Genomic DNA, 17803 nt, shown 5'->3' with positions numbered 1-17803 from the left:
AAAATACAGCACAGAGTCAGATTCCAGTGTTGAAGACAATGTGCCGTTGATGCAGGAGGCTGAACTTTAACTATCCATTGCAGATAGATATATATATAACATATCTATATATCATAATATGTCGTTTGCGAAAGATGACGAGATCTCCAGTAAAACAGAGTGTCGACAAGATCCGAACGAGGTACGGTCCAACGATTACCATACCGTGGTTATTGTCAATTTCATTTTCTATACTTTAAATATATTATATTAATTAATTGGGCATTTACAGCAGGTGCTTCATATCACATAAATCGAAATGTAATACTTACTGCATTGTTTTCATTTCTGATAGATTCAGAAATCGTTAGATTCCCAAAATAATACATTCGAAGCTCGATAGCTGCAATCTCAAGCTGGACTTGTTATTGAAAAATTTTAGCAAAACTGCATACCGACTTTCATTTTTTTTTCAAATACTCACCAAGGTCACCTATATAACAACAGATAAGTGCAATGTGAAATTCTATATTGTTAGCTTGCTTCTTACTCTCTGCCATACGGACTTACAATTAAAATCGACTGAGACGTTATATAGTAAAACTTCGAATTCAGACATGATTTCTTTATACTTTATTTCACAACGCAGAGGAGTGTGTCGGTTATATAGACATATTTCAACAACTTAGACACCCGTCAAAATTTTCAAATAACGTTTTACAAGTTACAAAATGTGGGTGTGTATGTAAGCTGTCAAATATTTGACATGTTAAAAGGTCGTGCCAGTTGTTGCAAATTACCGCCAGCTCGCCAGCTCAGAGGGATGTGTCAGTTTTTTTTTTAAAAGTTTACGAATTAGAACAAGTTCTCTTAGAAGTGTCAGCTGTTGTACAACTCAGTTATCTGTGCAAGTTCTTTTTTACAACAATTTAGGTTATGTATGCGGTTTTTAATACATCACTAGCACCGTAAAACTTTCATATTTGGAACGTTACCCATGCCAGGGAGGTATAACACTGAAAATACCCAAATATTCAGAACAGAATGACGTCAATGCAAACTGAGCTGATGGTCTGAGTATTCCATGGTAGTCTAGATAAATATGATATATTTGTCGTAGTTGAATTTTATGTTCCTTACAAATACTTGAAGAACATTCTTCAAGTTTCGAGACATAACTGAATATCTACATTACATGTAGTTGTTGGAATATCGATCTATTTATTTTAAAATGAGAAGAAAAAAATCGAATCATCAAAATCAGTAATGTTACAGACTTAAAAGATTGCTGTGCGAAAAGTGACTGTACATATGTCTAGTCATGAAACACTGACGTAGGGTACTTGAATTAGATGCAGTTAATTTTTCATTTATATCAACACATTTCTTAATAGAATACTATACTTTTATAAAAACACTTGAAAATTTGTACAAAAAAAGGCTTGTGTATAACTGTGAACAGATTTCATATTCCACACAATCTCTTCTGAACAATGTCATCGTTAGCAAAGGTTAAAAAAAGAGAATGAGAGTTACTTATATTGGCTAGGTTAAAAACTAATCGTAATCCTCTTTCTCCAACTTGAGTTCAAAGAAATACCCACAAGCGAAGAAAGAGTGAAGGAAATGTCAGAAATGGGATGCGATCCCATGCCTCCATATGAAGACCAAAACGGCCGGACACTTCTGAAGTATAAGGTTCCGTTCTACCTTGGGTCTAGTGCCGCCCCCTTTTTTATTATTAAATGTCAGGCCTAATCGTTTGCCTTGTGAAAACAGGAGTTAACATTTCTGGTTACATTGGAGCGTTAGACCGCTCGGTCATTCTGACATTTCCGTTTACAGACAAATTATTCCATTGAATAATAATGGAGAAGACCACTTTAGGGAATACAAACTTTAGTATAACATAAATTTAAATTTCGCGTGATTGCAAGAAACGCCAAATTGAAATTTTTCACCTCGAAGTGGTCTAGTGTTGCATTATGGGAGCAAGTAGACATGTGTACACCATAAAGAACCAGATTTAATGTAGAAAAAGATGTAGAGACAGAGGGTCATTCATATTCACCTCTGGAAGAATGTCGTGTCATGGCCGGTTCCCTAAGTGACTTTCGACATTCAATGTGCACATGAAAAAAATCATAATCTGAGTATTAAAATACACACGATATAATTGTTTTCGTATTGGGTATACACTTCTCATGACAGATTTCCCTTTTTGAAACAGGTGCACTACTTCGTGAGTTCAGAAGTCAAATCATGACGTCATTTCCCGGTGCTATCAAGGGTGTGTCGTCAAAATCGACGCTGGCATTTGACATTTTTCTCGTTCTTGCACCTGGACCATTCTCTCTCTTACATCGCTTCGAGATATTTCTTAAATATGTCCAAACACATGCAGGAAATGTCGAAGAAGTATTTTGCAAGGTTTCATCAAATCTAACTGGAGCTACCTCCCCGCGAGGCTTCTGCTTTCGTTTCCTCGGCATTGCCTTCACAAGTCGTTTCCAGAACTTGTCAACATCCTTCGCGTTGACATTATCGCCCTCTCCCGGCCATGATATGTAAGTGATGGTGTTGAGAATGGACTTTAAACTTGGTCGGATGTTTCCCATTTTAGTGACGTCATCAAACATTAGTGGGATCAGTTTTTGTTTCAATCCAATCATTTCTCTGTGCGCCATTAAAACCTCATAATCACACCACTCACTCTCTACAAAGGCGGGAGACAAAATGAGAATAGTTCGACGACTGTCTTTGATTGACGTGATAATGTTCTCAACAATGGCTGAAAGAAAAAAGAAGAAATCACACTTAGGTTTATAAAAAGAAGAAGCTAGAAATATAGCTTCTAGTGACGTCTTTGCGTGGTGTTATTGACTTGCACATGCGCTCCTGAGAACGGTGGCGATTTAAAGGAACCGATCACGTTTACGTACATGTAATGTGGTGGAAGCGTAAGATTGGTCATGAAATATTTTGTTTTCTGACAAGCCTTTTACATTATTATTTGGTATTGTGTTGTGTTGTGAGCATCTTCAGTTGTTGACATCATGTAAAGTCTTTGATCTCTCAAATTTGGAAAATTAAACTTTGGAAGCTTAAGCACTTGTCCATGAGATCTTGATGTAATGTTTATTACCCTCCTTGTAGAATAACTGACGTCAGTCACTTCCCCCTATTATGAAATATGTATGGTGAAGACAAAGTCGGTATGTAGAATAACTGACGTCACTCTGACACTCACCTTCCCCTATTATGAAATCTCTATGGTGAAGACAAAGTTGGAATCCGTATTTTTTTTCTAGAGTTGGTAAAAGTGTTCTGTAAACAAAGACTTCGTCTGGTGTGTCTCCTTTGACTGACACGAAGGCATCGAAACGTCTACCGTCTAAGAAAATGAAAAGTTCAGAAAAATAGATTTTTGAAACTGGAAATGACTGACCAATCAGGGCAAGGCCTTATACCAATAAATGTAAACTGTATACAGTAAAGTTATTTGTTTAATTGCTTTAATCTTTGCTCTCGCGCTCTCGCTCTCGTTTGCTTTATTTGCCTGAGTTAGTATCAAGTCTCGTTATTCTATTATGCAAAGCATTTTTTCATATATTATATAAAACTCCTTATTTTGTTATGGTTCTGAATACTTGTTAAAATCCTGTTACATGCGTAGATGACGTTCAAGAAGTGTGACGTGTTCCTAAGTGTTCTTAAGCTTGCAGAGAATAATGGAGATCTTTTCGAAGGAAATATTTACCAAAGTTATGTTATTTAAAAGTGTCATGTATGAAACTACTGGTTTTCAGATCTCACAATATATTGCTTTTTGTAGCTGATTTTGTTTATTTGTTTCTTTGTCAGTAAGCTTATGTCTGTTTTCTTATTTTTTTATCTTTTTTATTTATTTATCTATCTATCTATCTATCTATCTATCTATCTATCTATCTATCTATCTATCTATCTATCTATCGATCGATCGATCGATCGATCGATCTATCTATCTATCTATCTATCTATCTATCTATCTATCTATCTATCTATCTATCTATCTATCTATCTATCTATCTATCTATCTATCTATCTATCTATCTATCTATCTATCTATCTATCTATCTATCTATCTATCTATCTATCTATCTATTTATTCATATATTTATTTATTTACTTGTTTGTTATTGTTTTATACACTGACCAATATGTACGTTCTGTCATGATCCCTAACTTGCAACAAAATCCAACTATATGTACGCCCACCAAGATACTAGTAACCGAGGTATATTTCACATAATGTAACAGGAACTTACCATCATCTTCATAAGGATGTAACTTGTCAGCTATTAAGGTCTGGATTTCGTGTCGGTATTTGTACCCAACGTAAGGACCAACTACACAGAGAACACACAGCAAGAAACCTAAAGCTGATATCCCACCAATTACAGTCTTGGGAAGACCACCTGGTAACAGTAGGATTAGAATGCAAATTAGTTTGTATGGTCTGTTCTGATATCCAATGTCCCGAAAGATACCAAAAGTATGTATGAATACGATTATTAATAAGTAGTGCAGAAGCTTATCAACTACCATTACGTGAAGCAAAGGACTCTATTTCCTATTGTTATGATTTTCTTACGGTTTAGCATTTGCTTTTCAGTGAATTACAAGGGAAGCAAAGATGTGTGTAGCAGAATATCACACATTTTCGAACCTGTTGCTGTCAGATAGAACATTCTCGCGAGGCAGTACGAGAGCGTATTATTGTCGGAATTTAGTGGGCATTTCATATTGAAAACATAGAATTGTATGTTTTGTTATAAAGACCCAGTGGCCTTATTTGTAATTTTTCATCAGAATGGAGAAAAACAATTATATCTTACCTGACTTTTTAACATTAACTTCAAACTCACAAGTAGCCATGTTACCGCCCCCATCGACTGCCGTGTACTTGACCGTGTGTTTACCATATTCAAAATGGTCACCCGGGTGTGCATTGGTCGCCACGTTCAGCTGATTTGAATTGTCTGTTATGATTGGCTCTTTCCAAGTCGCTGTAAAATTGCTGTCTTTTGTATCTGGAGATAAAACTATGTTTGCTGGGCAGTCAGTAATCGTTGGCGCCTCTACGTCTGAGGATAAAAACATTTAAATTTCAATTCCATCAATCGTATTCCGCGTGACAAATTTGGCAGACATGGCATGCAAGTACCACCGTTACCTGGTGGCCACTACTTCCTCTCTAGCTCTAGGAGAGGGTGTGGGACTGAGCCCATATTGGACTCTGGGTAACCGAGGCTGGCATGTGGTTGCCCCAGAAAGAAACGGTGGTGGTGGGTATCATTTGGGTCTAAACTTCAAACATACGAACACTGTTCTTTCCTGTGCATTTTTGATTTATGATATTTCAAGTTGCGGGGATGTTCCTACGATCGGAGATTTTTGATTATCTGTGTGGAGCTTTAAATTTAATCAAGTACGATCATGGCTGGATGAATATTTCAGCTAAAATCTGCGTATTGCATGTTTCATTTAGCATAATTGGTCAAGAGGGCGCATTTTGTTTGGGGACAACACAAGACTCTTTTATAACTACAATAACAGCATCATCTCTCTTCCTGAGAAGGACACCGTGTTTTAGGCAATATTGCACAATACGTGTAAACGTCTTTAATATCCATAAGTGAACAAACCAAAAGACCACTTCTTACCCTGTGAGCAGGTGGTACCGTTCCATCCATGCGTACAAATACATCCTCTATACCTGTTGCATGTAGCACCATTCTGGCAGCTACAGATTTCTTCACACGTTTCTCCCCATTTATTTACGGAACAACCTGGATTTGGAAAATAAAACCGATAATATAATACCTTTAACTTTGTAGCAATAGTGTGTTGTGTTGTGTTGTGTTGTGATGTGTTGCGTTGCGTTGCGTTGTGTTGTGTTGTGTTGTGTTGTGTTGTGTTGTGTTGTGTTGTGTTGTGCTGTGCTGTGCTATGCTGTTGCGTTGCGTTGCGTTGTGTTGTGTTGTGTTGTGTTGTGTTGCGTTGCGTTGCGTTGCGTTGTGTTGTGTTATGCTGTGTTGTGCTGTGATGTGCTGTGATGCGCTGCTCTGTGCTGCGCTGTTCTGCTGTGTTGCGTTGTTACAAAAACAGGCCTTTGGAGAAACATTCTGAAATATAGAAAACAGTTGGCTCACTTTAGGGACCGGTCAGTTTCTTCGGCCTGGGGGGGGGCGGTGGATTGGTAGGGGGGGGTCACCCTGTTTTTGAAATTGGCAGTAGGGGGGGTCATGCTGTTTTGAAAATTGTGGATAGGGGGGGGGTCATTGTGTTTTAGATTGTGATGGAAGAAAAAAAAGCCTTTCTACAATGGCATATAGCCTTGTCTGAAATGTGGTACATGTCAATATTTGTTCTTGTCCCTGTTTCTTACATGAATTCTTTAACATTACTTATTAGTTCAAACCTAACTATACATATGCATATACATGTACCGGTATTACCTACCTACCACACTAGTTACAGAACATGTCATGTAAATGCTTGGCTGTTTCACAATCAATGCTTCGCTTATATTGCAGTTTGGGGCAAAAGTGAACTTGAAGGTTTCGTAATGGTAATTTTCATAGATAGTTTATAAATGAAGTGAATCTAAATTGTTCTACTCGTCATGCTATTGACACTACAAATCACCACATCTCATCAGATTTCAGTTACTATTATACACTAGGTATGACCACCTAAAGTTCTCTAACATACCGGTGACTTTATTATACATGCAATATTAATGCCCCTATATACTAATGTTACATTCCATTTTATGTGATATGAGAAACTCATTTTAAAAACGTTTTACGTTAGCTTTTCGAAGCTTGGATATATTACCTCAAAGGTTATGAATAATCTAAACATTGCCTTAGTATCTCAACCAAAAAATTCCAGATCTGCCAGGGGGAAAACCCCAAGGACTCCCTCACCCCCAGAGGTCACTCATACATTCAACCAACAATCAGATGCACCAACAACCTTTTTACTGTCATAATGGTATTAAACTTTTCTTAAATATTTTCACCCTATTCTAATTTAATATGATATTGTCTTTTCAAGATCTGAAACGTTTTTGCCAAGATAGTCTAAAATTGCCTTAAACTCCAAATCTCCCCTACCAATGATACTACCATTATAGATGTGCTGACCTTTACTACATGTATATAATGATGCCATTTAAACTTTTTTAAGAACATATTTCAACCCTTAGTGTAAGTTATAAAGAATAGTTTCTGATACTTGCTGTCTTCTAAAGCATGGATTAAGTTATTGCTTGAAAGGGTCTGAATAGCCTAAATATTGGCTTTAAGAGTAAAAATCCTCCAGGGTTTCTAGAGGGAGACCCCCCTCAGACCCACCACATGAGGTGGACATATCCCAGTCTCAAGCTCTTCCCCTCTTACTGTCAAGATGCTATCAAAGTATATTTCAAAAGTATTTCAACCCTATGTAGTTGCTTTTAACATGTTGGTGTTGTCTTGTAAGGCTTGGAAATTATTGTCTGAAAGGGTCTGAATAGTCTCAAAATTGACTTTTCAGAGTTAAAAACCTCCAGGGCTTCTAGGGGGAGACCCCCTAGGACCCCCCCCCCCCCCACACACACACATGAGGTGTACACATCCTAGTCTCAAGATCTTCCCCCTACCTCTTACTGTCAAGATCCTATCAAACTATATTTCAAAAATATTTCAACCTTATGTAGTTGCATTTTACATGTTGGTGCTGTCTTGTAAAGCTTGGAAATTATTTTCTGAAAATGTCTGAATAGTCTCAAAATTGAGTTAAAAAGATCCAGGGCTTCTAGGGGGAGACCCCCTAGGACCCCCATAACAGATGTACATATTCCCATCTCAAGCTTTCCTACCTTTCACAGCCAATATGCTATTAAACTCCTTTTCGAATATATTTACCCTGTGTAGTCAATAATTATAAATATGATAGTGCTAACCTGGGATCTTATAAAGTAGATGCAAGACAGTCAAGCAGTCCACACTGAGTCATGATAACAAAATACCTGTCATGCGAATATTATATATGGGGGGGGGTCATCATGTTTTAGAATTATGTGATAGGGGGGGTCAGCCAGTTTTTGGTTTTACAGATAGGGGGGGTCAGTGACTTTTTGTCGGCCCGATTTAAGAATCCACCGCCCCCCCCCCAGGCTGGAGAAACTGACCGGTCCCTTATGCCATAGAGTATTATTGAAAAAATACTGACTGCTAGGTTGTATGCATCAACAGTCATCATGTTGGTTTACTAGGCATGGTCCACAGCTACATAGAAATCACAACGTACCGTCAACAATGACTTTACCAGATGCTCTTCGTGTTTGTCCCGTCATATCTGTTACTTCACAATCGTAAACACCGGCATCACTATCAACTATATCATAGATAGTTAGAGATGAGTAGCTGACGGGAAAGAAGAAATCAATGTTTTTTTATTTGTCAAACTATAGACCCTACACGAAAGTAAGGTCAAACATGGACTATAGTACAATTTCACTATATAATTGTGATCTGCGTTAATACTAGCATAAATAATCATTTTTAGTTTGCACAGGTTTGTTGTGTTCTTCACTTAAATAGGGACTCAGAAGGCAAGACCCTGTGTAATGATAATGGCAGGCTTCTCGCAAACTCCCCAAGACATTTCAAAGTGTTGTCGTTTTCCGGGAAAACTTGGATCTTTCCTCCTACCAAAGCCTAACGTCAGTCTACCATGAACAGGGAATGTGATAACCCCCCCCCCCCCATTCTTGCTCTCTATATTATGGCAATTCCACCCCTCCCCTCCCCTGGACTTGCACCCTGTTCGTACGTGTAGCATTTTACATAGTAAATAGTCCAAACATGACGTACTTTGTATATATGTCCATGGTGAATTATCGGTTGTTCTAAAACTAAAGCCAAACTCCACCTTGCTCCTAACTTCAAATACAAATTTAATGGTAACAATCCCCTACCCTTCCTCGCTATTGTGAATTCGCATCCCAGGAAAATGATTGTTTTCGTCGTCGATGAGACTACCATTACGGTACCAGCGAACACCATATTTGGCATTCTCAATCTTCATATTGTAATGATAACAAATCAAATTAACAGTTTCCCCATAAGTGGCGTGGGTTTCGTTTGGTACTTCGATTTTCTTGACAGCTGAGAGAGAGAGAGAGAGAGAGAGAGAGAGAGAGAGAGAGAGAGAGAGAGAGAGAGAGAGAGAGAGAGAGAGAGAGAGAGAGAGAGAGAGAGAGAGAGAGAGAGAGAGAGAGAGAGAGAGAGAGAGAGAATGAGAGTGTTTTTTATTACTGCTGCTAATAATTTAATTCAAAGAGATTGGGCGACAGAGTGATATTATATCGCTTTGTGGTGATATATCATATCATTTCAATAGAACAATTTAGCAAATTAAAAGGTACAGTAACTGTTATAACTTTTCCTTTCTTTAAATTTTCAACTGGCCGGTCACCAACTGGTCGGTCATTTTAAGGTCTTACAATGAGCACATAAAATTAAATACAGGTTGCCTAAGTTACAAACAGCTCTGACGGATTACTTGCATCTGTAATTACCTTCTACATTAATTAGACATTTCCAACAATGGCCCATTCCAAATAATATGGTCTGCAAGTAACTTAAACCAAACACGAGAGTAACAATACACACAGGTTATCTATGTCTTGGGCATGGTTAATTCTCAGTGAAAGTCGAGCTTACCTATATCACAAGCTGGTCCAATCCAACCTGAAACACACCGACAAGCACCGTTAAATGGATGACACGTAGCTTCATTCTGACAAATGCACTCGTCCTCGCATTTGAAGCCATACTTTCCTGGTGGGCAACCTGGTAAAATATACCAAATGAAGACGTGCGCATGTGTACGTGAAACACTAGTTTATCGAATCCCTGTCTTCTCCTCACAGCCAATTAAAGTATTATGAAGTGAAACAAATATTATAAGTCTAGAACGTTGATGTATGACTTTGTAAATATTGTCCAAGTCATTTTTTTAAATTAAAAAATCTCAAAGTTCTCTTCTCTTAAATTTCACGTTCTTCTACATAGCCAACACAGCAACATGAACAGACTTACCTTGCGGTACGATATCAACTTTCACGTTCAATACAACGAAGTCGTTATACATAAACCTACACGGTCCACGATCGGTCCCCTTAACCATATGATAAAGATGAATGACCACAAGTATGCTATAATTTAGAGGTTCTTCAAACCAAGCCATGTCAACATACGGATTGCCGATGAGGGCGCTGTCGCCCTGAGTAGAAGATAAAGAAAATATATGTCAGAGAGAGGAAAGAGAGACAGATTGACCAATTGATGTACATTGCAATGTATCATTTTTGGTAACCTAGCTTGCGTGTCCTGTTGGCTAAAGTGTCAAAATATGTCGATGTGTTTGGAGGTATAAAGACACACGATTAGAATTTAGAGCGGAAACCATTCGACATAAGTCGATATACAATCTTGGATTTTTGAAATAGACAGACAGACAGACAGACGTACAGACGTACAGACAGACAGACAGACAGACAGACAGACAGACAGACAGACAGACAGACAGACAGATAATGTGCACTGAACAGAGAGTTCTTATTTAGTTACAAAGAATTATAGGAAGAAAATAAAACAGTAGAGTATATTCACTATTACAAAAACGTCTATCCATTATATGAGTGTTCTGCTACAAATTGAAATGTAATTAAGATCATCATACTCACCGGTGTAAAGACTTCAGCTGACGCACCAGCTTCAGTATCACACGTTAGTATCATATTTCTTAAATCATCAACACTAATGCTGCCTCTTTTACTCCCAAAATATATGTGTGCGTTACCTAAGAAATGAGAAGGAAAATCCCTGATAGCCTTGTCCTCATCATGCTGTAGTTGCTTAGGTCTTACTGTACAAGAACGATTTTTTTAAAAGTAAATTTAACATTGATGTAGTTGTCATACAATTATGGATAAATGAATGCACATATGAACATGGATCGTATGAATTTATGAGGAGACGGACTTACTTTCTATACATCCCCACTCCAACCCCATCCCGAATTTAAATATAGTTTGTTAGGTTCATAATAGGTGTACTGACATAAAGCAAGTTTTGATTATCGATATCAAGTCCGTCTTTGTGAATACATGGTTAAGACCTTATTCGAAATTTTCGATGACTTTTAATGATTCTCTCTCTCTCTCTCTCTCTCTCTCTCTCTCTCTCTCTCTCTCTCTCTCTCTCTCTCTCTCTCTCTCTCTCTCTCTCTCTCTCTCTCTCTCTCTCTCTCTCTCTCTCTCTCTCTCTCTCTCTCTCTCACCCACCCCTACTCACAATCACTATTGTATGTATCAACATTGAACAGTTCTTTCATGGCGCTCTTATCCTTAGTGAGGATAAGTTCTTCTAGTGGTTTCCGTTCCTTGCCATAATTTCCATAGATTTCATACAGTAGTGCCTATAAAGAGAATTAAGTCGTATACTGTTCCATTGGTTTGTATACGTACGTGCAATGTACCTTTAATTTGTGGGTGGTTTATTACTACATTCTGGTTTGAGTTATTATAACATGAAATCATTTATATATATACACATATAATAAAATATGATTTTTTTAAATTGTCATGGTTAAAATAATGCGTCGGCAGCAATTACATTTCTAAATGAGCGATTTGATTGTGGTGTTTCTCTATCGATGTAATTAAGATATAATTATATCAACTAAACAGAGGTAATGATTAAAGATACCTACATCGGCTGACTGTGAAGCAGCATTGGTATTTATAGTACACGATTCGTTGAATACTGGTGGCCAGTTGATGACGTCATTAATAAACACTGTAAGGGTAGCATTGCTGATTGATACCTAAAAGTGTGCAAATATAAATGTCAACTCATCAGAGTGTACAAATACAACATATACGAATGGTTCAAGGTAAATTTATTGACGAAATGCTCGATGAATTGGGTGATTGATTGATTGATTGATTGATTGATTGATTGATTGATTGATTGATTGATTGATTGATTGATTGATTGATTGATTGATTGATTGATTGATTGATTGATTGATTGATTGATTGATTGATTGTTTGATGGATGGATGGATGGATGGATGGATGGATGGATGGATGGATGGATGGATGGATGGGTAGTTGGCTGGCTGGCTGGCTGGCTGGTTGGTTGGTTGGTTGGTTGGTTGGTTGGTCGATCGATTGACTGACTGATTAATTGATCATCCACTAACTGACTGGCTGAGTAACTGACTGACTGACTGACTGACTGACTGACTATTAAACTAACTTACATAGGTTCTTCGGCTTTCACATTAAACCAAATTTGATATTCTGATTAGTAAATTTAACGTGCTGTATTTATTAAAAAAATAAGTCTTACCGATGATGTAATAGAAATGTACAGTTCATACACTGATGATAGCAGATTATAATCAAGGAATTTAGCAACACGCACCACACCAGATTTGTTGACAGTAAATACGTCATTCTGCAAAGGAAAAGTAATCAAAACAAAGACAATTATGATAAACATGTATATAGAGATAATATTATGAATGGTGATGGATATCCGATATGATAATTGTTAATTGACAAACTATTAAACTAAAACTCTTATACCCCAATCAATCAATAACTCCTCTGCCCTTTTTTTATCTCTGTCTCTCTCCGCCTCTGCTCTTATCTCCCTTTGTCTTTTTTCATTACAGTGCCTTGAACCAACAACTCCCTCTCGTCACGCTTCCCCTTTCTAATCTCTGCTCTTACCATTATCTACCTACCTACCTACCTACCTACCTACCTGTCTGTCTGTCTGTCTGTCTGTCTGTCTGTCTATCTATCTATCTATCTAGCTAGCTAGCTATCCATCCATCCATCCATCCATCCATCCACCCATCCATCAATCCCTGTCTGGATATGGCGGCCAATCAATCACTCCCTATCGCATAAACACACAAGTGTCCTGTCTAAAGTTATCAGCGAATGTTTCCTTATTTTCCTTGTCTTATTATGATTAATCTGTGTACTTTCGAAGGTTGATACACATTCAAAGGAAGTTGGGGTGCAAAAGGTCATCACAATTAAACACTTGCACGTACTACATGTATATATTATGCATATATGGCCACTAGTATAAAATATCAATATCATTTTAAACGTCTCCCACGAAGTCTTAAAATCGTCGATTGACCTGATATTAAATTGTTATATGGTTCGACTGATCTATCATTTATGGGTTATCGTTGCTTGCTAACCGGAAGTTTTGATTTCAAATTTGAATACAGCTTTAATGTAACGACCGTTTCGCAGTACACGAAATTCATAGAATAACAACAATACACCCGAAATATGAGCTGTAAGTTAAATATGTTGAGAATGACGGGAGCAAAACAGCAACAACAAACAATTAGAATTTCTTACCATGTCGCCACTTCTGATAGTGATATCTGTCACATTTGTAACATTGTCAATGGGCAAGATGAAGACTTCACTTCCAACACTTGCATTCTAAGGTAATCAATGATAAAGTAAAAATGTGATAGATCCGACAGACAGACAGACAGACAGACAGACAGACAGACAGACAGACAGACAGATTAATGCATACAATACACATACCACTAACATACAGACTGACGGACTTGCACACACACACACACATACATACACACACAATGACATACATACATGCACATACATACACACACATACATACATACATACATACATACATACATACATACATACATACATACATACATACATACATACATACATACATACAAACAAACACAAACAAACAAACAAACAAACAAACAAACAAACAAACAAACAAACAAACACACTAAACATCCATTAGTCAGATTTGCTTGCTGAAGCTTGCTTTATGAAAAAAAAATCACTGGGACTAATAACCCTTACCTCGTTGATGTAAGTAGTAAAGTTACTAGCACTGTCTTGGAATAAAGTCACATTTTCTTGACCTAGAGCTGAAAAGATGGCACATAGTATTAAATAAATAAATGATTTCATGACTTAGGTTTCTTGTCTGACTTTTGTTCATATATTCAGATTACTTTCAAATTGTAGCTATCTAATATATAGAATGACCACAATAATAAAATTAATCGTATGGCCATTACCGTCTCAAAAAATTTCACGAAACTGTCTCTAGGAGTATTTATTTTTTCCAGACTTTATACGGAAATTGCAGTTAACTTATAATTTCACTCATGTGGGACATTTCTCAACTATAGAATAGAAGTGCTAAGCACAATATATAGTGGGATGTAGACAGACAAATAATTACATTGTTTATCAGTAGGAAAATAAACAGTTGAAATCAAGTAATAGCCTGTTTCTACTACAGTATCAATGCTTGTCACTTTTCAATGTGGTATAATTATGCAAATGGTTCTCCTGCTGTGTCTGTCTCGAAAACGAGAAAAGACATAATGAAATTAATTAATGAAAAGATCCGGGCCAATTACAACTACCGGTGATCTAACCAGTCACCAGTATAATAGAATAATGTTCATTTGCATATTAATATATAAATTCGTCTATATATTGTATATTGAGAGAGCTAAAATTTAACCCCGAACTTATATACTTAGTAAATCATATGACGTATTTGTACTACACTTGTAATGTGTCCTTCGTATAGAATTGAGAAGAGCTATATGAATAAACTGTGCATATATCAATCATATTTGAAATAAGTATCAATCAGAGAGTCTTCAATAATTACAATTTTAACAAATGGGTTCTCTTGTATGCCAAGTTTATGAAATGTAAACTAGGGGAGAGTCACATTTTGCTTTGTCGCATTGTGTGTATCTAACTTTGGTCGAATCAGATGGCCAAATGTTAGAAAAATCTGTGACTCCGCTACACCGATTCACTATACACTACAGTTATGTCCTTTCTGGTATAAAGTGAGCTTGTGTATCGGGGACATAATTAAGATTAGACAAGCTACTAATTAAAAGATCCATGTATATATGCTCTCGTCCCCTTTCATCATGACCGTCTCTCCAAATGAACTCCTCCCATAACTCCCACCACACACATATCTCCACCTAGTATAACTATAATTGTTCACAGACATTCGAAAAATAAATTTATTAGTAAGTGGATACACCATGCATTATACTTACAGATCGCCCACCCGAAAGACAGAGCAAGCACGCCAATATACCATATTGTTCCCATCCTACCACAGCGACTGATTTCAACTGTATTGTGTTTTCCAAAGAATGGCAGGAAGTCTCTCTGAGTTGATAAAGGTCACATAAACTACACGGACGTATCGCCGGATCAGACTGTTGCGCGATTCAACAACGTTTCCACAGTCTTGTGAAATTGATACTAGCTTAGAAGAGGAAGTCTTGTGATTTTTTTAATATATGTAAATGATGATACTCTTATATAATCATTTGTCGTGCTGCTATGGTAACAATCGATGACATGTGCATGAACTTTGAACAAATAAGATTTACACTAAAAAAATTCTAAATATACATCGGTTGGCTGGCCATCATGGTCAACATCATGTTGTGTACATACACGTCTTCCAATGACGTCATTTCTAATGATACATCCAATCTCTGATGATTAAATAATATTATATGTGCGTTGGAACATGGACATGTGACCAAAATATGACAGACGTTTGAAAAAGAACATTATTGATTTAGTTAGAGATCATTCGTAATTTATTCATATGAGATCTAGACCGGAGCTCGCAGTTTTCAATCTTTACTAAATATATAGTTAGTTACTGTGGCGTCGAGGATCGAAAAAGTTCGATATTATAAGATAAAAAAAATATAGTGCTTTACGAGAATGAATGTTCACCCTGGGTTCATAGTTACTAATGAAAAGTTCACTTCACAGAGTCAAAACATTCCTTGGAAGTTTTCAACCGACTGTAGTACACCCCTGACAATGCTAACGAGTTGTCGACGAAAATGTGGCATTCGCTTCCTAGAAAACTGATCCGAGGTTTTCATTAGACTATTAAAGTATACATTGATTTAGTCTTGACTAGGGGCATTCCTATCAAAACGTATTACCATTGATAATTGTTCGCCAACAGCATTCGCAGTATTTCATATTCAAAATTATATCGTGCTAGCTACCTGTGATACAAATAAAAGGTCAATATTTAGAAAAATAATACCACTTATTGAAAATTTCAAGGTAAAACAAAATTTCCAACGTGATTCTGTCCTTATTTTCTTATCTCCAAATTGTACCTCATATCAAACACAAAACAAGTTAATCCACAGATGACTTGAGTTTGTTGAAATTACACTCGTTTTGGACGATAAATCATATTTCCATTTACCCCCTCCCAAACTAAACAAAACATTTTTATCTTAAATTTAACTTTAATGTTCTTTTGACTTCGCCCTTATTTGGAATTGGTTTTATCTTAATATTGTCATCGTCGCAAACCAAGGCCTGTTTTACGGCAACGTTCTTAACGAGCCTCCCACAGTATTTTAGAAATAATAACTCTGGCTTGTGAGAATGAATATTGTACATACATCTTGTACATCTTGTATGTACATCACAATCATATGCCTAGAACTCGGGCAATCTGTGGATAACTTGACACTGTGACGTCAAACATTGCGGTTTGCCCTATTCTCGGACAGCACAGCACACCAACAGCCAAATATTGCAATATCTGCTTCCTATTAAACTGGAATCTAGTGGGGCTCTCGGTTAGGGGAGGAGCGAGATCAAAATCCTATTCAGTTATCATCATGATGACAGGATATCCATTCACTTGACTAAACTATACACCTTATGTAAATATTGGTGACACGCCTTGAAACAATGAGTCACTGTTTGTTCTCATAACTAGTAATGCTGATGTAAACTAGTAACAGAGGTCAAGACACCGAACTTGGTAAATTTACATAATAAGACATAAGACATATCAAAACCTGCCCATAAATACTGTAAGCTATATCGACCTTCCACAAAAAACGTGTTTTATTTATTTTTTTTATTATTCTTGATAATTGTTTTTGAGCACTTCATTCCTTTAATACGCTACCATCCCGGGAGACCCGGATGTGGTCAGATATTTCAGTTTCGTAACTGGCAAGTATTACGATAATCCAGACAGGAAAAAAACAGTTCTCAGCCGTTATGTAATGAATGCATACTTTAATAATGCGTTTCCATTTTCAGTATTGTTCTTTAATTAGATAAATCCTATAATATCGCCAACCTGCGGTTGCCCATTGACTCCTATTGTAAACCAATATGCATCCACAACCTCTTCACTTGTTCTGTCTCTCCCCCCCTCTCTCTCTCTCTCTCTCTCTCTCTCTCTCTCTCTCTCTCTCTCTCTCTCTCTCTCTCTCTCTCTCTCTCTCTCTCTCTCTCTCTCTCTCTCTCTCTCTCTCTCTCTCTCTCTCTCTTTCTTTCTTCATTCTTAAAGATAAAATATACCTGGAAAAAGTATAAGTCCTAGAAATTCAATGAAAACAGACAAAACCAACCATAATCTTTCATCATTTACACATCAAACCTGTAACTATCAAATTGAATGACATTAACAAGACACTATTATTTTTTCATACTTTAATAATTATGTTAATAATATATGTTTGATATATTTCAGATATAATGTTCTTTTTAAAATAAAATGAGTCATGGCCCATCTTCATGATTCCAGCATTCTAAATGCATCCACCAAAAACTGTCATAACACTTTGTTCCTTCTAC

General features: G+C 36.8%; 2 protein-coding genes across 4 annotated transcripts in view; both read right to left on the bottom strand.

The window, feature by feature from the left end:
* Window positions 1-608: 608 nt before the first annotated feature.
* On the bottom strand, window positions 609-15268 carry LOC144437448 (uncharacterized). The gene is made up of 16 exons (XM_078126390.1): window positions 15214-15268; window positions 13976-14043; window positions 13475-13561; window positions 12435-12542; window positions 11791-11904; window positions 11373-11496; window positions 10763-10878; window positions 10116-10299; window positions 9738-9866; window positions 8990-9179; window positions 8320-8435; window positions 5685-5810; window positions 4857-5105; window positions 4287-4436; window positions 3230-3373; window positions 609-2770 (listed from the first exon to the last, which is right to left on the bottom strand). Exons 1-16 carry the CDS (start codon window positions 15266-15268, stop codon window positions 2235-2237), a joined length of 2496 nt encoding a protein of 831 aa, XP_077982516.1. The 3' UTR covers window positions 609-2234.
* Window positions 15269-17592: 2324 nt separating this feature from the next.
* The window catches only part of LOC144437281 (carboxypeptidase E-like), a 6980-nt gene continuing 6769 nt past the window's right edge, over window positions 17593-17803 (bottom strand). For all 3 annotated transcript variants that reach the window (XM_078126201.1, XM_078126204.1, XM_078126203.1), the window contains exon 7: window positions 17593-17803. This exon is cut by the window's right edge and continues 194 nt beyond it. In XM_078126201.1, the coding sequence (XP_077982327.1) occupies window positions 17729-17803 (75 nt within the window). In that variant the 3' untranslated portion in view covers window positions 17593-17728.

This window comes from Glandiceps talaboti, chromosome 7 (assembly GCF_964340395.1).
Source record: "Glandiceps talaboti chromosome 7, keGlaTala1.1, whole genome shotgun sequence".
Taxonomy (NCBI): Eukaryota; Metazoa; Hemichordata; class Enteropneusta; family Spengelidae; genus Glandiceps; species Glandiceps talaboti.
This window is presented reverse-complemented; position numbering and strand designations above follow the sequence as displayed.